General features: G+C 45.6%; 1 protein-coding gene across 2 annotated transcripts; it reads right to left on the reverse strand.

Annotated features, from left to right (window-relative positions):
* Positions 1–249: 249 nt before the first annotated feature.
* Prss54 (serine protease 54) lies at positions 250–18,814 on the reverse strand. 2 transcript variants are annotated; one of them, XM_069992670.1, is made up of 7 exons: positions 18,723–18,814; positions 18,069–18,302; positions 17,333–17,424; positions 14,957–15,128; positions 8,608–8,866; positions 7,557–7,688; positions 250–1,004 (listed from the first exon to the last, which is right to left on the reverse strand). In XM_069992670.1, the coding sequence occupies exons 3-7, from the start codon at positions 17,388–17,390 to the stop codon at positions 474–476; spliced, it is 1,152 nt and encodes a 383-aa protein (XP_069848771.1). In that variant the 5' UTR covers positions 17,391–17,424; positions 18,069–18,302; positions 18,723–18,814; the 3' UTR covers positions 250–473. The 2 variants fall into 2 exon arrangements, with proteins under 2 accessions (XP_069848771.1, XP_069848772.1); XM_069992671.1 differs by having other exon boundaries at positions 18,069–18,305.
* Between the last annotated feature and the right edge of the window lie 2,721 nt (positions 18,815–21,535).

Below are 21,535 nucleotides of genomic sequence, written 5' to 3' on the forward strand. Positions count from 1 at the left end.
GGGGCATGGGAGGCAGCGGTGGGGGCGGGGGAGGTTGGAAAGGAATAGCTTGCAGATCAAGTGATCCATTAAAGCACTCAGTGCTTTTCTAGTCATAGGGTCATCTGACTGTTCTCTGTGCTAACTGGTGTCCCCAACTCCCCAGCCAGGCCGATCACCTCCTCCCGGGCTACGAGTACCCATGGAAAGTATCTTTGCAGCCTGGCCCCAGGAACCATTTCCCACTGAAAGAACCACAGGGCACTGGAATGGTTTGACACTTGTTAGCCCACACATTTAGTTCACAAGGACAAATGGAAGTGGCCTTCCAAAGTAGGAGTGAGACAGGAGAGCCAGCCCCAGCCCCATGGTGCATGCCAATCCTTGGCAGCCCAGGTGAGCACCTATCAAAAACAGACACCAAAAGGGCCTGGTGAATGCCTGGCACTCAGTGCTCCGAGCTTCCTCTTCCATGTGGTGGTGGGTTAGCTAGACTAGGTACCACTGCCAAAGAAAACTAGCACGAAGAAAACGAAGCTCATTGCTTGGGGCTGACGCAGCCTACTCTGACCTGCAGTAGTCTCCTCCCCAGCCTCACCACCATAGTAGTCATAGTACACGGGCTGAGAGGCTCCCTCGGAATGTCTGTCTGCATCCTGGATCCCCTTCACCTTGAAGGCTTGACTGGAATCTCCAGAGCCGTTTGCTGGCACTGAGTGCACAGTGGTCCTGTCCAGTTCTTGGGAGTGGGACCAGGCCACGGGGGGCGGTACAGGATAAGTGCTCAGGGGGAAAAGGGCCGATGGCTGGTGGTAGGTTGCTGGGATCAACTTCTCCCAGGGGTGGAGTGAAAACAGGGAAGGGCCAGCCTTCCTAGCCTTGGACATGATCCAGTCGCTGTAATCTTCCACTTTGGTATACAGGAATAGGCCGGGACACTGGTCTCCTCCTGGAGTCAAGAGTCCTCTCAAGACCCACAGATCAAACTCCTGGAGCTGGCACATCATGGGGTTCCCTGGCTCCCCCTGCAACAAAGGACAGAAGGTTTTAGGGCCTGGAAAACACTTGGTTCACTTTCCAGATCCTTGTGCGACTCACTGTCGATTCTCCTTGGAAAATGGGACAAATTATAGGGTACTATTTCAATACTTGACGGCTGCCACCACAAATTCCAAAAGGGTGATTTTCCTCTCATTATGCAAATTCCTTGTGGAGGTCTGCACATTGCCCCTAACTTCCTGGTTCATCATCTTCTTGCTGCCACACCCACTCTCACCCCCAAGTGTACCTTTGATTGACTCTTCCCTCATTCCTCAGGTGTTGGCGAGCCTCTCCTTGCAAATGGCTTGCCTTGCTCAAACTTCCCCTTCTCCTCACTTGGTTGCTCCTACCCTTCCTTTAAGGCCCTTCTTCCCACCTTCAGGTCTAAGTAGGGGCTATAGAAGGGGACAGAGAGAGGTCCCAGGAAACACACCCTGGGCTGGGTTCACCGCTTTTCTACCTGGAGTTTTGTTTGTCTGTTTGTTGTGTTGGTACTGGAGCTTGAACTCAAGACCTGGGCACTGTCCCTGAGCTTGTTTTTTCCCTCAAGACTAGTGTTCTACCACTTGAGCCACATCACCACTTCCGGCTTTTTTGAGGGGGTGGAGAAAGTTAATTGGAGAGAAGAGTCTCATGGACTTTTCTTCTGGGGCAGTCTTCGAACTTTGATCCTCAAGTCTCAGCCTCCCAAGTAGCTAGGATCACAGGTATGAGCAAGTGGTTGGCTGGGATTATTCCACCTGTGTGGCCTTTCCCTCTCCCCAGGGAACTCAGGATTCTGTCACATACCTCTCATCTCTTACAAGGTGAATGAGTAGAAGCTCAGTCTGCTTAGCTAGCTAGATATGTGCCCCTGGGCCATGTGATCATTCTCACTGAGCCGGAGTGGTGATGCAGTGAATGTCTGTAACACATGCAGAACCTAACATGTTACCTGCCATGCAATAGGCACTCGATGAAGGTTTAACTACTACCATCTGATGTTTACAAAGATCATCAGTTTTCTCCAAAAGTTAAGGGGAAATGGGGGAAAGAAGCAAGACAAGTACTAGGTATGAGTTGCCCACCTGGTCTGCCTCTCACCCACCCCAGGCCTCCTCTTAAAGGAACAGCTACCTCTACCTTCATTCCACACATGGTCTTTCTTAGCCCCAATGGGAAGGGAAGGGGCTACCCCACTGTCCTTGACTGTGTGGCCTGCTTAGCTCTGAAACTAAGGTGTGTCTTTAATCAGTTGATACCTGAGATTAAATAAAATCATGATAGATTCTACAATTAGTGGCATCTTAATATTTGATGAAGTGTGATACTGGATTGAGGGGACGGTTAGGGACAGAATTTTGTTGAATGGTTCTGTCTTCTACTGGAAGTTCACACATCTAATTTCAGAAGTTGCTAAGGTCTTCCCCCTGGTCATAGGCCCATAGCAATAAGGCACTTGATAAATACTAAGTTTGGAAGAGCAAAAGTACATGAGAGGCAGTCCTTTGTGCTTTTTGTAATTCATAGACTTTTACAAAGAATTGCCTCATAGATATGCATTTCTCTTGCCTTCCTAGGTCCTCAGGAGGAAAACACTTCTGCATTAGCAGTCCTGAGGTTGCTTAGAGGGGAATAAGTAATTGGCATCTTAAAGGACAGGGTTAGAACAGAGAAGGGAGAGTCTACCTGGAGATCTGATTGCCCTAGGTTCCATCTTTGCTTTATGATTTGTTGGCTGGTCCAAGTGAGCCACATTTTTTTTTTATTTTTATTTATTTATTTTTTTTATTGTAAAGATACTATACAGAGGGTTACAGTTACATGAGTGAGGTAATGAGTACACTTCCACTTCCTCTTGAACATTGTTACCCCCTCCATTGTTTTCCCCCTACCATCCCCTCCCTCCCTCCCTTCCCCAAGGTTCTTTTTTTTTTTTGATTGTGATTAAGTGATTACTTAATTTCCGGAAATTCACAGTATTGTGGAATAATGAGTGAGCCACATTTTTTTACTCAAACCAGGTGTTTGTGAATTCTATACAAAGGAGAGCCAAACCTATACAGTTCTCATCTGGCTGGAGGCAGGGTTTCTTACAGAAGAAAAACTCAATATCTGACAAAGAATAGTATCCAAGACAAGTCTGAATATCATAGATGCAACACTTTGTACTTGCATGCATTATCTTCATGTGCAATTTGGTGTTTGAGCTCACTAAAAAACATCTGGGAGGAGGTGAAGATGGCTGACCTCTACCTAGCATCTCTAGGGAAGGGAGCAACTGAAGAACAACTCATTTTCCAGGTGGATGAGAGGGATAGTGCACTGAAGGTTCAGTAGTGGGCAGAGGCAGCTTTTAATAAGGAAGATGGACAACTTTGGCAAGCTGAACAGAAGGATGCTCCAATGGGCAGAGAGCCCAGCCTGGCAGAGGGTACACATCCAAAGAGGCAACAGAAAGAATGAAAAAAAGGCAGTTTTAGAAAATGGACTGTGATCAGACAGAACCTTATTTAAAATAGGAGTGGGAAGCAGGCATTATGACATATGTCAGTAATCTCCGCTATGAAGGAGGCAGAGATAGGAGGATCTTAGTCTGAGATTGGCCCCAGAAAAACAAAGACTCTATCTGAAAAACAAAGTAAAAATAGCAAAAGGAATGGGGCATGGCTGAAGTGGCAGAGTACTTGCCCAACAAGAGCAAGGTAGTGAATTTAAAACCAGAAACCATAAGTCCTTCCCCTCAAAGAAAAGAAAACAAGAGCATTGGAAGGCAAAATGGATAAAGTGGGTGTAGAAGATTTTTTTTTTTAAGTATGCAAGTTCTGGGTAAAAGTGAGATGCAAAAACTCAGAAAACAGGACTTGTGCCTATAATCCTAGTTACTCAGGAGGCTGAGATGTGAGGATTGAAGAGCAGAGAAAACCAAGAAACTCTTATTTCCAATTAACTAGCAAAAAGCTGGAACTGGAGGTATGGCTCATGTGGTAGAGTACCAGCTGTGAGTGAAAAGCCAATCAAGATCTTGATGTCCTGAGTTTAAGCCCTAGTACAGAGCACACACACACACACACACACACACACACACACACACACACACAATACAATTAACACTAGACCCAATCCTATGGAGATTTGTAGTCTAGCGAGGCAAAGTTGGAAACTGCAGAGACATAGGCAAGAGGAAAATTCTCCTTTCTCTCCAGCATTTGGTCACAGCAAGATGGTGGGAGCCATGACAGAGCAGTGGTTAGCTGACCCAATATTGTCCATGTATTGTCCAGTCTCTGGAAGCATACAACAAGATTCAGACTCTGGTCTACTGAGAGCCGGCTGGGAAAGCTGGCCTACCTGCTGAGGGAAGTCTTGAGTCAGAGACATGGGGCCAAATAACTTGGACTCACATAGTAGATAGAAGCCAATTAATTACCCTCTGAATGGTGGGGAGGACAGAGCCTGGGGACCCTTGCATACTCTCTACTTCTCCCAAACAGGAGGCACTTGAAGCCCCAGAGATTAGGACCTGCCTAGAGAAATCTCCTCCAGTATGCTCCTGCAGTTTTAGAAGCAATAACTGCCACCTAGCCCCAAACAGGCCCTTAGGTTGCTAGGCAAAACAACTCAAAGGAAACAGGAAGGCAGCTAGCAAACCTTTCCTGTTGGGAAGCAGGCCACCAAAGCCAGAGGGAAAAAAGCCAGTGGGCAGAGCACTGAGACCAGACTGTTGTAATACTTAGAGGACCAGAAACCTGTCCTTTGCTTAACAAAAAATAATGCTTTTATTTTTTTCTCATTTTTCTCTTTTTGTCCATTTTAAAACCAGATTGATTAGTTTAAATATATATATTCATCTCATTTCTTATATAATTTCTGTTGTCCCTTTGATATGCCCTATCTATCCACTTAATATCTAATTTATTTTATTTTTGACTTTAAAAACAAAATTTGGAGGTGGGGTGGGGATGGGGGGGATGGGAAGGCGAAACAAAGGAGGAGGCAACAATGCTTGATAAGAAATGTACTCATTACCTTGCCCATGTAATTGTAACCCCTCTGTACAGTATTTTCACAAAAAAAAAAAAAAATTCACACTAGCTGGGTATTAGTGGCTCACTCCTTTAGTCCTAGGTACTTAGCAGGCTGAGATCTAAGGATCACAGTTTGAAGCCAGCCTGGGCAGGAAAGTTCATGAGACTCTTATTTCCAATAAACTACTCAGAAAAAGCCAGAAAATGGTGCTGTGGTTCAAGTGGTAGAGCAATAGCTTTGAGCTGAAGAGTTGCGGGACAACACCCAAGCCCAGAGTTCAAGCCCCACAACCAAAAAAAAAAAAAAATGCAGATCAAAACAACACTGAAGTTGTGCTCCAGTTGACTATTACCTATAATCCTAGCTACTCAGGAGGCTGATATCTGAGGATCATAGTTTGAATCCAGCCTGGGCAGGAAAATCCAGGAGATTCTGATCTCCATTAACCACTAAAAAAAAAAAAAAGATGGAGCTGTTGCTGCTCTAGTGGTAGAGTGATAGCCTTGTGCACAAAAGTTCAGGGACAGCACTCAGTCCCTGAGTTCAAGCCCCAGAATTGGAACAAAAACAAAAAGGCCAGGTGCTGGTGGCTCATGCCTGTAATCCTAACTACTCAGGAGGCTGAGATCTGAGGATTGCAGTTTGAAGCCAGCCCAGGCAGGAAAGTCCTTGAGACTCCTATTTCCAACAACCTACTCAGAAAAAGCCAGAAGTAGTGCTGTGGCTCAAGTTGTAGAGTTCTAACCTTGGGCACAAAGAGGTTTAGAGATAGTACCCAGGCACTGAGTTCAAGCCCCAGGACTGGCAAAAAACAAAACAACAACAAAACACTGAGATTCCCTCTCACTGTGATCAGAATGGCCATCATCAAGAATACAAACAACAAATGCTAGTGAGGGTACAGGAAAGAAGGGGCTCTGGATAGTGGTGGGGAGAACAAACTAGTGCAACCACCATGGAAAATAGCATGGAGGGGGCTGGGAAGGTGGCTCAGTGGTAGAGCACTTGCCTTGCATGCCTGAGCCCTGGGTTCAATTCCTCAGCACCACATAAGCAAAAAGAAAAAAGCCGGAGTGGTACTGTGGCTCAAGTGATAGAGCGCTAGCCTTGAGCTAAAGAGCTGAGGGACAGTGCCCAGGCCCAGAGTTCAGGCCCCATGACCAGACCAAAAAAAAAAAAAATAGCATGGAGGTCCCTCCAAAAAAAACAGAAGTAAAACTACTGTACATTCCAAGGATAACACCCTCAGCCATATGTCCAAAAGAGTACATGTGTATAATAGAGGCACCTCACACCAGGTTTATAAAGACGGTATATGAAGCCCTATAGCCAGCATCATACTGAGGAAACCCTGATAGCATTTCCTCTAAGATCAGTAAGGAAACAAATCTGCTCAATATCACCACTTTTTCAACATAGTACTTGAATTCTTAGCCAGAGCAGTAAGACAAGATAAAGAAATAAAAGAGATACAAACAGGAGAGGAAAAAGCCAAACCTCCCCTATTGGCTGATATTATGATCCTGCAGGCTCCTAAAGACTCTACTAGAGTATTCTTAGATCTGATTTACACTTTCAGCAAAGTAGGAGGGTATCTATACACTAGCAACAAGTTCACTGCAAAAGAAGTCAGGAAAACAATCCAGTTTCCTATAGCCTCCCCCCAAAAATCCATCCAGACATAATAACTTTAATGATGTTAAAGGCCTCTATGCTGCAAACTATAAAACACTGAAAAAAAGAAATTATAGAAGATCTAGAAGAAGGAAAGACCTCCTCATGTTCCTAGATCAGCAGAATAAATGGTTTAAATGTCCCTACAAAAGTGATATGTAAGCCGGGCGTGGGTGGCTCACGCCTGTAATCCTAGTTACTCAGGAGACTGAGATCTGGTGATCTTGGTTCAAAGCCAGCCCAGACGTGAAAGTCCGTGAGACTCTTATCTCCAATAACCACCAGAAAACCGGAAGTAGTGCTGTGGCTCAAGTTGTAGAGCACTAGCCTTGAATTGAAGAGCTGAGGGACAGCACCCAGGCCCAGAGTTCAAGCTCCACGACCGGAATAAAAAAGTGATATGTAAATTTAATGCAAACTCCATCAAAATTCTAATGATATTCCTCACAGGAATAGAAATAAAAGTCATAGAGAAACACAAAAAGTCAGAATAGCCAGAGCAATCCTGAGCAAAACAAGACCAACGCTGGGCAAATCGTAACATCTGATTTCAAACTACATTACAGAGTCAAAGTAGCAAAAAGAGTCTCACTACAGGCTAGCCCAGCACTCATGACCCTCCCGCCTCAGTCTCTCAAATGCTGGGATTACAGGTGTGTACTACAACGTTTAACCGTTCAGTAGTTTTAAATAAGTAATTGTTCTCCCCTATCTATTCCAGAAATAATCATGAATCCTCTGTCACTGCCCTTGTCTTCACAGGAATACTTGTCTAAGAGGTGCCCCAACCCTCCCTGCCATGCCCCCTCCCCTGACATAGCAATGCTTACTCTCAGGATTTATCACGTTCTTACCAAGCAGACCGTGTCAGTTTCCTGCTCTATGTGACTGCCGCATCCCGTCTTCCGGGGTTTGTGTAGGGGACAGGGGTCAAGGTCTTTCACGGAGATTCTCCTCAGGATACTCATTGTCATGTGATTTCCTGTCTGGACCATGCAACAGAGAGCCCAAGAATTATGAACAAGAAGCTTGTCTCTTGAGTCAACACAGCTGCCACTCATGTATCCAAATCGGAATCAGGTTCTAGCAAGTGTTCCTATAAAAGAAATCTCTTCCAGAGATATCAGAATCTAGATCTGAGTTTTCCCTGAAAATTACCTTTGCTTTGACCTTGATTGAGTCAACAGGCGGAGAACAATTCACCCTTTCTCCACATCTGGATTAGATCTCTTCCCTCCTTCCTTCCTTCCTTCCTTCCTTCCTTCCTTCCTCCCTTCCTCCCTCCCTCCCTTCCCTCCCTCCCTCAGTCCCTCCCTCCTTTCTTTCTTTCTTTCTTTCTTTTCTCTTTCTTCCTTTCTTTCTTCTTTCCCTCTCTTCCTTCCTTCCTCCTCTTCCTCTTTCCCTGCTTCTTTCTCTATATTTTTCTCCCTATCTCTCTTCTTTCCTTCTTTTCTCTCTTCCTTCCTTTTCTCTTTAACTTTCAAGAACGACAAGAAACACAGATAGTTCCACTCCTCTGTCCACAGTAAGCTCTAGTCTGGAGAATAATGTCCCCTCCCTTCACCCCTACAATCCCCTCATATGGTCTGTCCTTTGTCTATGCACTTCTAGTATGAATATAGGCCTGAAGATAAAAGGCCCAGTGTACTACATATCAGAAAAGCCACGGAAAGGGAAAGCCCTGGGATTCCTGGCTATTGGATGAGGCTTCTAGCCCAAGTCTAGAACCTTAAGCAATCTGAATGATTATCTTCAGTGCCCCCAAAACAATTCATCCAACTCTCACCCCTACACAAACACACACACACACACACACACACACACACACACACACACACACACACACACACACACACACACTGGCAGCACACACACAGCCTCCTCTAGGAGAAGGATTGCATTAACTGCAGACGTGGGGTTCCATCCTGCCACCCAGCAGTTGTGCAAGCCTGGCGGCAAATGCAGTTTTCTACTCAGGAAGCAGATGGATTGGACCAGGTCATCAAAATGCATCGCCGAGTCTGTCCTCAACAAGGCTATGTTATGAATCATTGAGTGGTTATCAAAGTCTTCATGGATGATGATGACATTGATGGGGTACTCTGTATGAGAAACCATTTTGGGATCCATGTTGGCTATACCAACCACAGCAATAACGTTCTTCCTAGAGACAGATGGACAGATAGACAGACACAGACAGACAGCAAAGGCATTTTGAGAACACAAGGTAACAAGAAGACTCCAGAAGACCCTGTTATCACATTCCTCATTGTTTCAACCCATATATTCATCCAACTCAGCTTCCCTGGGTAAATTGTTGCTCACCCTTTTGAACTTGAGCTTCAGGAAATCCTTTTTTTGGAATCCTTAGACTTGCATCCCCTGCTCCCAGCAAGAGAACTCCCAAGAGACCTTGGGGATTCTTCTATCTTAACACTGCTCATTTCACTACCCAAAGATAATCTGTTCACATGTTACCGTGGGTTAACTTTTCTATGAATATTTTGGGTTTTCTTTTTCTTTTTGATCGATGTTGGATTTTTTTGTTTGTTTTTTGATGGTGCAGGGCTTTTGGACTCAGAGCCCCTCACTTGTCAGACAGACTCTCTACCTTTTGAACCATGCCCTCAGTAGTTTTCTATGTAATTGTTTTGGAGACAAGGCCTTGCTTTTCTATAGAGGCCAGCCTGGAATATGATCCTGCTATTTATGCATAGCTTGAATGACAAATGTGTTCCATCATGCCCAACTCTTGGTTGGGGGAGGGGGTTCTTACTTTTTGCCTGGGCCACCCTCAAACTGTTGTTCTTCTGATCTCTGCTTCTATCCCCAGGAGAATAGTGTGTGTGTGTGTGTGTGTGTGTGTGTGTGTGTGTGTGTGTGTGTGTGTGTGTGTAGAGATGGAGATGAGATAGAGATAGAGATGATAGATATTAGATAGGTAGGTAGGTAGATAGATAGATAGATAGATAGATAGATAGATAGATAGATAGATAGATAGATAGATAGATGCTGGGCACCAGTTGCTCATGCCCATAATCTTTATGAAGCTGATATCTGAATATAGTGGTTTGAAGCCAGCCTGGCAGAAACATCTGCGAGACTTCCCAATTAATCAATTAATCTCCAAATAATTCATTCAATTCATTTCCAAGTAAGCAGAAACAGAGCAAGACTGGAGATATGGGGTCACAGTTTGAGGCCAGCTTTGGAATAAAGATAGCAAGACTCGATAGGCACTTGGCTTACAGGCCTGTAATCTTAGCTACTTAAGAGGCTGAGATCTGAGGAACCGGGTTCAAAGTCAGCTAAGGCAGAAAAGTCCATGAGACTCTTATCTCCAATTAACCACTCAAAAACTGGAAGTAGTGGGCTGAGAAGGTGGCTCAGTGGTAGAGTGCTTGCCTTGCATGCATGAGGCCCTGGGTTCGATTCCTCAGCACCACATAAGCAAAAAAAGAAAATAGCCGGAAGTGGCGCTGTGGCTCAAGTGGTAGAGTGCTAGCCTTGAGCTAAAGAGCTGAGGGACAGCACCCAGGCCCATAGTTAGGCCCCACGACCGGACCCAAAAAAACAACAACAACAACAAAAAAAAAAACTGGAAGTGGTGCTGTGGCTCAAGATGGTAGAGTTTTGGCCTTGAGCAAAAGAGATCAGGGACAGCACCCAGGCCCTAAGTTCAAGCCCCACGACCACTACAAAAAAAGAAAAGGTAGCAAGATTCAATCTTAACCATGGATGAGAATAGGAATGGTGGGTCACACCTGTATTTCAGGCATAATTAGGATTATAGTCCAAGGCCATCCCCAAGCAAAGCCAGGAGAACTTTAGTTCAAAAATAAGAAAAAAAGAAACCCTATAAAAACTTAAAGCAAATAAGGGCTCGGGGGTATGACTTGCCTAACAAGCACAAGGCCCTAAGTTCAAATCCCAGTACCACTAAAAAAAAAAAAAAAAAAAAAGGATATAACTTACAAAAGGTTTTTCCTTACAAAAAACTTAAATCTACCACTTAATTCTACCACAGCAAACATTTAAAATGTTACAGAAAAATCAACACTGAGACATATCCTGGTAAGGTCCCAATTGGAAACAGATGGCACACTCAAATCAGTAGATTGGAGGAGTTCAATTTTTTTTATAAGAACTTTTTTTTTTTTAAGGGGACGGATTATTTATTCCAAAACTCATGGTTTCAGAGTCCATGCTTGCCTGGCCCTGTGTGCCTGAACAGACATGATGGTAGCCGGAGCATGTGGAGGAAAAGCTATTACACCTTGTAGTGAGCAGAAGCAAGAAAGACCTAATAAGGGACTCATGAGCAATATTGTAGCAGGATGCAGAGGTCACAACAGGGTTCTGAGCCCGCCTCTGGGCTCCAGGGGAAAGGAGGAAGCCATTCTGCAGGACCTCTCCAGGGAATAAAGTCCTGGACTTTACTTTCTTCTCCTTTTGATCCAGGACTCCCATTGGCTAAAGCCAACCAGAACCAGAGAGAGCATTAGTGTATTTCACACAGGTCAACCTGCAGGGACCTAGCAGGAGGGAAAGAGTAGAGAGGGAATCTGGACGGATCAATCCAACATGAAGGAGGAAGCCTTGGGCACGCAGACCAACAACAATTAAATCATCCAGAGTTCGACCATGTAATGTATTGTCTAAGCCAGTGAACATATGCAAATGAGAGGGGGTGTTAGTGGCAGGAAGCTGGGAGAGACAACAGATGTTGAACAGGCTTTTCCTGGTACATGAGGCTATATGGTCACCCTACCCAAAGAGGGGAAACAAGAATAACATTGAGCTAGGGCTAGCGGCTCATGCCTGTAATCCTAACTACTCCGGAGGCTGAGATCTGAGGATTGCAGTTCAAAGCCAGCCTGGGCAGGAAAGTCTGCGATTCTTATGTCTAATTAACCACCAAAAAGCCAGAAACAGAGCTGTGGCTCAAGTGATAAAGCACTAAGCGTGATCAAAAAAAATTCAAATACAGTACCCAGGCCCCAAGTTCAAGCCCCAGGAGCAGCGTGTGCGCATGCGCGCGCGCGCACACACACACACACACACACACACACACACACACACACACACACACACACACACACACACACACACACACACACACACACACACACACACACACACACACACACAAAATCAGACTGTCCCACAGCAAGATGAATACCAGAAGCCAAGAGGGGTGGGTGGAAGATGGAGTGGAGTAGGAGTAGGGTGCAGTGACATCTAGAAAGTTCTCAGAAAGAAAGGAGGTATAAACTGCATGCTCATTCAGGTATAAGGTCAGCACATTTCTGAATATGTGCAAAGACCCACGAAATATTTTTTGCAAAAACTACTTGAAGACAAACTTAGTCAAACTTAGAATCTAATGGAGCAAATCCAGCAAAAAGACTGTCAAGCAGTGTGAATCTCATTATAACACTTGCCTAAAATTAGAACAAAACCTGTAAATCTGTTATAGATTGGAGTAAAAATGAAAAATGGAAAAAAAAACCCACAATAATCAAATAGTAGGAATGAAGTTGGAAAGTCAGAGGTCGATGTTAGTAGACCAATTTCCTAATCTTTATAGAAATCTACACATACAAAAAGATGAACATATCTAGCTAACATGAAGAATATATGTGAATATGTAAAGGAATCAGGATGAATGTTAAAAATTATATTAAATGCTTTAACAAATTTTTTATGAGTGTGCTGGTACTGGGGTATGAACTCAAGGCCTAGGTATTGTCCTTTAGCATTTTTGCCCAAGGCTGGTGCTTAACCACTTGAGTCATAGCTCCTCTTCCGGACCTTTTTGCCCTGGCTGGCTTTGAACCATCAACCTCTTGCATAGCTAGGATAATAGGTGTGAGCCACCAGCACGTGGCCATATATAATGCCTTGAATTTGGTTGATGAAAGAGGAGAGAAATGAGAAGATATGACTCCTGGTGGTGGCCATAGTGAGTCCAGAAAGGGCTAGCCAAGGAGAACAGAGGCTTTGGTGTCTTACATGAAATTACAGCTCTAAAATAAAAAGCAGAATGAAAATGGACACTTTCCAAATATGTCCTAATTCATCTGTCATCAGAAACAACTACAGCAAGTGTCACTTTGTGAACAATAAATTCACAAAGCATTCCTAAAATACAAAAAAGTCTCAGGAGACACATTCTGAACCTCAAGGCAGAGCAGAGGGACACCAGGGAAAGACCAAGAAAGGATCTTAATGAAGATCAGAACTTCATCATTAAGTCATCAATGTCAATACTAAATGACTGGTCCATGAAGTTAAAGCTATAAAATTTACCTCTCTCGTTTTCCAACCAGTTCAAGCCTTAACCGAAGCTGGTTTTTGGTTTTGGTGGGAGGTTTTTGTGTTGTTGTGGTATATGTATACTGTGTTTTTCCCAAACCCAAATGTGTTTTGGTTACAGGTTTCAGTATTTGTATAATAATTCTTTCACTATTTCATTACATTGTTGATATTTATTGCCAATGGGGTTACAGCTTCCTAATAAAGACTGGCTTAGTTGTAGAACAAAAGATCATAAAATATATAAAGTTGATAAAAAAAAAAAAAAATTTACCTCTCTCAGTCTAGGACAGATCAAGTAGATTTCCTCCCCCAATCTTATGAATTAAACTATATAAATGCAAGAACACAGGGAGCATTTCTGTTACCTAGGGGAAATATTGAATGGACCATATAGAATAGAGCACAAAAATCACCTCAACAAAGTCCTAGTTAGATCACCATAACTCAAAATTTATAATGTTAGAAAACTAACACACTCTAACACCTGGATATTTTAAAACTTTGCTTTTTAACAAAACCCTTGAGTTAAAAGAAAATCAAAAGCTGGGAGCCAGTGGCTCATGCCTGTAATCCTAGCTACTCAGGAGGCTGAGACCTAAGGATCTTGGTTCCTGTCTTGGTTCCCAGACAGGAAAGTCCATGAGACACTTGTCTCCAATTAACTGCCAGAAAACCAGAAGTGGAGCTGTGGCTCAAGTGGTAGAGCACTTGCCTTGTAGCTAAAGAGCTGAGGGACAGTTCCCAGAGTTCAAGCCCCACGAGAGAAGCAGAGAAAAAGAAAGGAAGGAAGGAAGGAAGGAAGGAAGGAAGGAAGGAAGGAAGGAAGGAAGGAAGGAAGGAAGGAAGGAAGGGAGGAAAGAAAAAAGAAAGAAAGAAAGAAAAGAAAGAAAGAAAGAAAGAAAGAAAGAAAGAAAGAAAGAAAGAAAGAAAGAAAGAAAGAAAGAAAGTCAAAGCCAAAACAGTAGCCTTGGATCCCCAAAGATAGGACAGGGGAAGATAAGTAGTGAGAGACAATGGATGGAGGAAATACTTCTTACTGTGTAATACACTCAGCCACCTGAGTAACTAGGATTGCAAGTGTGAGCCACCAGTGCTCAGCTGAAATTATTTTGTTTCATTTTATCTCCACAAAGTAAAATCACTGAGTTCCTTTTTTTGTTTGTGTAACCTACAATGTCTGGGATAGTGACATTAGTAAGGCCCAAGCAAGTGCCTTAAAGAGGTCCTACTAGGATAAATCCTACCAGGTCCTACCAGGATAAGTGGTAAGGCAGCCAGAGATTAAGACTCAGTGCCTAGCAGACATGGTGGTACATTCCTGTAATCCCAAATACTTGGGAAATGGAGGCAGGAGGACCATAAATTTGAGGTCAAAAGGGGTAAAGTTATCAAGACATTGTCGCAAGAACAATATATAAGCAAAAGGCCAAGAGGAACAATTGTTTAGCCTGGGCAAGGTCCTAGGTTCAACCAAACATTGAAACAAGCAAACGAACAAAACCTCTATGGTTGTAGAAAAATCAGAACTCGGATGGAGCATTCCTGTAATACCAGCCGAGGAGAGCTGAGGCAAATGGCAACTTACAGCCCATCACCCTGGGCTGCGTAGGGAGACACTATCTGGAAAGAAGAAAGAAAAGGAAGGAATAAAAGAGGGAGAGGATAACAGAAGGAAGGAAGGAAGGAAGGAAGGAAGGAAGGAAGGAAGGAAGGAAGGAAGGAAGGAAGGAAGGAAGGAAGGAAGGCAGGGAGGGAGGGAGGGAGGGAGGGAGGGAGGGAAAGATAAAAAGAAATGTCGTTCATGTTCAGAGTATCTGTAGTCCTCAGAACTCAGGAGTCCTGGCAGCTGGCAATTTAGGACCCCAAGCCCAAGGTCAGAGCAAGAAGTGCCCCTCCCATGTCTCACCCCCTTCCATCCTTCTGTCCCTCTGACCTGTTATGTAAGGCAGATGCAGCGCTGAGGATCCAGAAGTTGCTGAGGATGCAGCCAAAGGCCAGGTGGGTGTACTGTGCATCCTGCAAGGACACCACCCATGGGAACTCGGTGATGCTCACCAGGTTCTCCTCCGATTTGTCCACTAATGTGGCTTTCTGGATACCGCACTCTGTAGAGGGAAGAGGATACCTGGGGGCACCAGCCCTCACCAGCCCTTACCAGCCCTCACCCCTTGTCCCCTGCTCATCTCTGACTGTCACCCTAGCTTTTCTGAGAAGCCCAGTTCTACTGGACTCCCTTTTCCCAACTCTCCAACTGCTATATTTGCCCCAGGGGAGACAGATGCTAATAGATAATGTTTCAAAGATCCCTGCCTCCAACCAGTACTGGGATCATAGATCAAACAGAATGTTAAGATGTTAGAAAAGGAAGGTCCTTGACACTTGTCTGGTTAGAAAGGAGCATATCATGAATAAGGGGGAAATGTGTGATTATTAAAAATAAAACATATTTGGGAAAGGAAAGGAGGAGGGAGAGAGGGAGAGAAGAAGGAAGGAAGGAAGGGAGGAAGGGAGGGAGGGAGAGAGGGAGGGAGGGAGCGGGGGAATGAGGGAGGGAAGGAAACATGTCTCTCAAGTCCTAGATGTGGTAAGCTGACCCCACTTTCCAGGCACCATTCATTAGATGGCAACTCCACTAACAGTTTTGCTCTTCCAGCTGCTGAACCTGCTGCCCCAATCCTCCCTCCCAGTCAGTACACCTTGCTTTGATGAGTCCTTCATGGCCTTGTTAGACTGGGGGAGGGGTGGGGGATTGGGGGGGCTTTCCTGCTCAAGCAGACTGGGTGCAGAGGTTCTGAGCCCTGACTGTACATTGCATCCAACAGAATTCCGGACACAGCCTTTGTGAAAGACCCCAGAGCAGATTCTAGGGTGTATTTAGGAAGGGCCTGGATGCATGGTCTCAAGTCACCTTGGCCCCTCAGTGTGCTGTGAAATCTTAGGTATGAGTCATTGCTCTTCTCTGGGTCCCAGTTTTCTGTTTGAAATATGGGAGTTATAATCGTGGATGTACACACTTCTGGGAGGTGGAATTGTGGGAAAGGCCTGGCATACTAAACATCTGTGAGGAAACACACTAGAACTCCCAGAGCAGAGCGGACTGCACGCTTAGCCCCTGTAAGTCCCAAACAGTGGCCTGAGATTAGGGATGCCACATTGTCACATGGGACATCGTTTCCCCCACTCCCCTGCCCAGCACACTGAGTGGATGGGACCAATAATGGCTGCTTCTTCAGCCCATCATCCCTCGACACACAGCCTTGCCAGGCACTGGCCTGGGGGCTGGATTCAGGGATCATTTATCATCGTGATGTGAATCACACAGACAGTGGGACAAAAGGGAACGTCCTGGGCACATGCAGGGAGGCTCTGCCCTGTGCAGTAAGCCTGGGAGGGCTCCCCCTGCTGTTGACATTTGGGGTCAGCACTACACAACATGGTATAAGCCAGTCCTTTGTCATCTACAGCATTGTCTTGAGCAGACACATCATGTGATCAAACCTCTCCTTTCCAGGATCATTGGAGACTTTTCTAGAATAATGGCAAAGCTGATTGCTGGCAAAATGACACCTGTGAAGTTACCTGGTGATTTAGAAGTCATCAGGAATCAGTGGATTGATTCCTTGCCCCCTTCCTCACCCAACCCCACCTCAGGACATTGACTTATACTAGGAGCCTTAGCGGAGCTCTGTGTGTGTGTGTGTGTGTGTGTGTGTGTGTGTGTGTGTGTGTGTGTGTGTGTGTGTGTGTGTGTGTGTGAACTTTCCTTTGCCTAAATTTCTACTTGGTGAGCACAATAGGCCTTAAAAATCCTTGGAAGTAGCCAGGCGCCCGTGGCTCACTCCTACAATCCTAGCTACTCAGGAGGCTGAGATCTGAGGAACACTGTTCAAAGCCAGCCCAAAACTCTGTGAGACTCTTATCTCCAATAAACCACTCAGAAAACCAGAAGTGGTGCTATGGCTTAAGTGGGAGAGCCCTAGCCTTGAGCTGAAGAGCAGGCAGGCAGGCAGGCAGGGTGCAGCTGAAGGTAGGAAGGCAGACCTCACAGTACCTCTCTGCCCAGCTGGCATCTCTGTTGCCTAAAGCTGATTTTCCAGCCCTCTCTGCCCTCAAGACCAGCCTTGATCAGGCTTTGAAGCCAGTGTCCACATCCACAGCCCAGGGATTGGTTAGTTCCTATCACTCACACATGCTGCCCAGAGCCAAAGTGCTGGGGATCATTACCCCCTGGAGTCCTTCTCTGAGCATTAAAGGGAATTTCATTTTCCTGGACCACCCCCCTCCCCAACTGGGAAGGGTTCGCACTCACTGGCAGCGGTGTGGGACACATACAGCAGCACCAACAGCATCCCTCTCAGCTCCGCCATCCCCAGAGAGAAATGCAGCGGGCACCATGGGCAGCTGGGAAGACAGAAGAGCCAGTGACTCTATCACCTTAGCAAACCCACATTCCTGGGTTTCCCCAGGTCCAAAATCATGCCTCTTCTTTGCTACCCATAAATGACTGGAATCCAAGCATGGTGATTCATGCCTGTAATCCCAGCTACTTGGGAAGTAGAGATAGGATGGTTTGAGGCCAACTCTGTCTCACAAAAACAAGCCAAACACTGCAGTTTGTCTGTAATCCCAGCTAAATAGGAGAATAGCGGTCCAATGACAGCCTCTGGTTCAAAAGCATAAGAAACTGTCTGAAAATAACTAAAAGCCAAAAGGGCCAGCAGCACAGCTCAGCAGTAGCATACCTGCCCATCAAGCTGGAGGACCTGAATTCAAATCACTGTACTGTCATTTAAAAAAAAAAAAGCTGGGCACCAGTGGTTCATACCTATAATCCTAGCTACTCAGGAGGTTCAAAGCCAGCCCAGTCAGAAAAGTTCCCATGAGACTCTTATCCCCAGTGAACCACTCACAAGATGGAAGTGGAGCTGTGGCTCAAAGTGGTAGAGCATTAGCCTTGAGCAAAAGAGCTCAGGGACAGTGCCCAGGCCCTGAGTTCAAGCCCCACAACAAACAAACAAAAAAGGTCTGGATCATGGGAAACTAACCTGTCACATCCTCAGTGCTTGGATATGCAGTAAAGAGGCAGGAAGCTGCTGTCCCGCACACACTCTTAGCTAGCAATTAGCAAGGTGGCCAGAGGCGAGAAGGCAGCCACGTGTTCCACTTGCTCCTCAATGCAGCCCAGGCCTTGGCATGCCCTAGAGAGCTGGCTCTCTACGAAGGGTTGGGTTTTGATTCATGGAATTCAACCCTTGCTTTAATTCTGTGGCCACAAAATGCTACTGGAAGAAAAGGCAGAGTTTGGGTGAATGGGCACCCCTCAGCTTTCTGTCTACGCTGTTATTCTACTCCTCCCCCAAAATCTGCTGGCTTAAGAAAAATACCAGGGTGTCTTTTTGATGGTAAACAGCAGTATTTCTACACCCCAACATTTAGCTCTGCTCATTTGCGTAGCTACAGCAATGAGGCAGAACCCTTCACAAACCCATTTTACAGATTCAGAAACAGAGACCTTGAGGGACTAGCCTAAGGTCCAACAGCTACCAAGTGGAAAGTTGGAATCGGAGCTCAGGACTCTCTGAATACAAAGCCCTTGGGTGCTTCACCGCAGACCAAACCATCCGGCCACCATCCTTGCCTGAAACCATGAACAGTGACCTAAGTAGCCCATGAAGTCAGTGCTAAGTCACCATGCTCGCCTCATAGTATCCTTGAGTCTTTCTGAGAACGGATTCCACTGAGGGAGAAACAAACTCCCTCTGGCCTTCCACAGCAGAGCTCAACAGAGGAATTTCTTGGGAAATTTCTTGGGAAAGAATGTTCCATTGTGGCATCGTGGTTGCCATGGCATCTCCAAGCAAATGTCTGCATATGGGGATGTGGATGGGCTGGGATGAAAAGCTCGTTGTTACCCAACCTTGGCAGTGCTACTCTGGAAGCCAGGCATTCCCCAGGCCCGGCTGAGTGACACTCATCACGTTCGCTTTGGTCAAGACTGTGATGTGTCTCTCCGTCAGCATCTACCCTGGGTCTGCACAAGTGGGTCACACCAGTCCCTGTCAGCATTGTATGCTTCCGGTGTGGTTTCTTTGAGGCTCAGATCAGTTTTCTGATTCCTCCACCTGCTGGCAGGGCTAAAATAAACTTACCAGGTCAGCTCTGCCAGCCCAGGGCCAGCTAGAGATCTGTGCTCCAGCCACAGAGAGCAGCGAGTTGGGAAAGTGTTGATGACAACATCATGGTGGCCTGTCATTCTGCTGAAGCACAGAGGGTTGTGGGCTGCTGGTGGCACCCAGGAAACCCTTACTGGATGGGTAATGTTGGCCAAAGGAAGGCAAGATGGTGGGATGGGAAGGGGAGCCTGAGTCAGAAAGGATCTCCTACCCTTTAGGTCCTCCTTGATGTCAGCCATCCTCTGTCACTTTTAATCCTGTGCAGGGGATGGCTTCCCTGAGAAAAAGAACAGGGACAGTTTTTAGCAGTAGGAGGGACATGAATCCCACTCATGTTCAAAGTCTTGAGGAGACCTGGGCAGACAGAACTTTCCAAATAACAGCCCAGTGACCCAGAGTGGGGATGTCACTGCCCTACAGTGGACATGGTAGGGACAGGACAAGTCCTACTCAGCCTGCCTGTCTTCCTTCCTTCCTTCCTTCCTTCCTTCCTTCCTTCCTTCCTTCCTTCCTTCCTTCCTTCCTTCCTTCCTTCCTTCCTTCCTAACTTCCTTCCTTCCTTCCTTCCTTCCTTCCTAACTTCCTTCCCTTTTTTTTGACAGTCCCAGGGCTTAAACTCAGGGCCTGAACTACTTTTGCTCAAGGCTAGTACTCTACCACTTGAGTCACAGTTCCCCTTCCAGCTTTGTGGCTTTGAACCACAATCCTCAAATCTCAGCCTCCTGAGTAGCTAGGATTACAGGCATGAGCCACCAGCACCCAGTTCATATGCTGCCTTTCCAAGGGTCAGAAGCAGAAATGGTGGCAGGAGCTGTTCTTCAACAATGAGGAGGGAGATGGAGGAGGCACAGAGGCTGAGGTGAACACTTGTAACCCTGACTCTCTCCAGATTCCTCCCTAACTCCCCTTCCCCCTGCAAAGGAACCTGGGGCAGACAGAGAATTTTCTGTCTCCTATTGGAATGAGCTGGCATCACATCCAGCAAAGAAGGCTCAGAATCGACCTCTCTATGACAGGTCTTAAAATCTCTGAACCATGGACTTTATGTAAATTCTTAAAATATTGATCCTAGCTCTAAAAACACTGATGGCATTCTTTAAGGTTATTAAGGACAGCAATTATAGTAGTTTTTATCTTTAAAAGGAAAGTCATAACCTCCCCAAGGGCAGCAGGAGCCTCACCCAGGACAGTGATAGTATGAAACATACACATTTTCTGAGCCAGCCCTTCCATACCCCCCCCTACTTTTTTGCCAGTCCTGGGGCTTGAACTCAGAGCCTGGACACTGTCTCTGAGCTTCTTTGTGCTCAAGGAAAGTGCTCTACCACTTAAGCCACAGTGCCACTTCAGCTTTTTCTGAGTAATGTATTAGAGATCAGAGTCTCCTGGACTTTCCTGCCTGGGCTGCCTTCAAACTGTGATCCTCAGGTCTCGCCCTCCTGAGTAGCTAGGATTACAGGCATGAGCCACTGGCACTTAGCTATACCTTCCCATTTCTACCCTGTATTTTCATTAAACTAGAAAACCTTCCCAGTTAAAGAACATTGGAAATCACAGTAAGTTTTGGAGGTTCAAACTGATCATTCTGGATATTCAGATTGAGCATAGGCTTTGCACTAATGAAGGTTTTATTCACAAGGAATTGTTTTCCTGCTGGGTACTGATGGCTCACTCCTGTGATCCTAGTCACTCAGGAGGATGAGATTTGAGGATGGTGGTTTGAAGCCAGCCCTGAAAAGAAAAGTCCCCATGAGACTCTTATCTCTAATTAGCCACTCAAAAAACTGGAAGTAGAGCTGTGGATTAAAAAGGCTGAGTGCTAGCCTTGAGCAAAAGAGCTCAGGGACAGTACCCAGACCCTGAGTTCAAGCCCCACAACTGACAACAACAAAAAAATTGCTTTCTCCAGGCACTTGGGAACTGTCGGTAAAAGTCAAAATCTGGGGTGAGGACTAAGCATTTCCCCTGCAAAGCTCTTCCATCCTAGAGAGAGAGGTGGGCAGGTTTCTAGGCCACTTGGTTGCTTTTCTGTCTGGAAAAAGATTTTCCCATGTTCTCTTGCAACACTGATTTTCAAGCATGCCAGTAATAGCTCTACTACATTTCAGAATCTCCTCACTTCTGAGGCAAGCAGAACAAAAAAGAATCTTTGTCTCCCTGGTCAAGGTATGCCAGATTTTGTGAGCATGACTCTTGTTCATCACTAGTTTACTGAGTTGGGAAGCAAAATATCTGCTAACCCTTTGCTATGGGTGCAACGTCATAAGGACTCGTCTGCAAAGGAATCCTGTACCCATACCCTCACTTAAAGTCTCCAGCACTGGTACAACGTGTAATAT

This window comes from Dipodomys merriami, unplaced genomic scaffold (assembly GCF_024711535.1).
Source record: "Dipodomys merriami isolate MVZ:Mamm:240054 unplaced genomic scaffold, mDipMer1.0.p SCAF_41, whole genome shotgun sequence".
Classification (NCBI taxonomy): Eukaryota; Metazoa; Chordata; class Mammalia; order Rodentia; family Heteromyidae; genus Dipodomys; species Dipodomys merriami.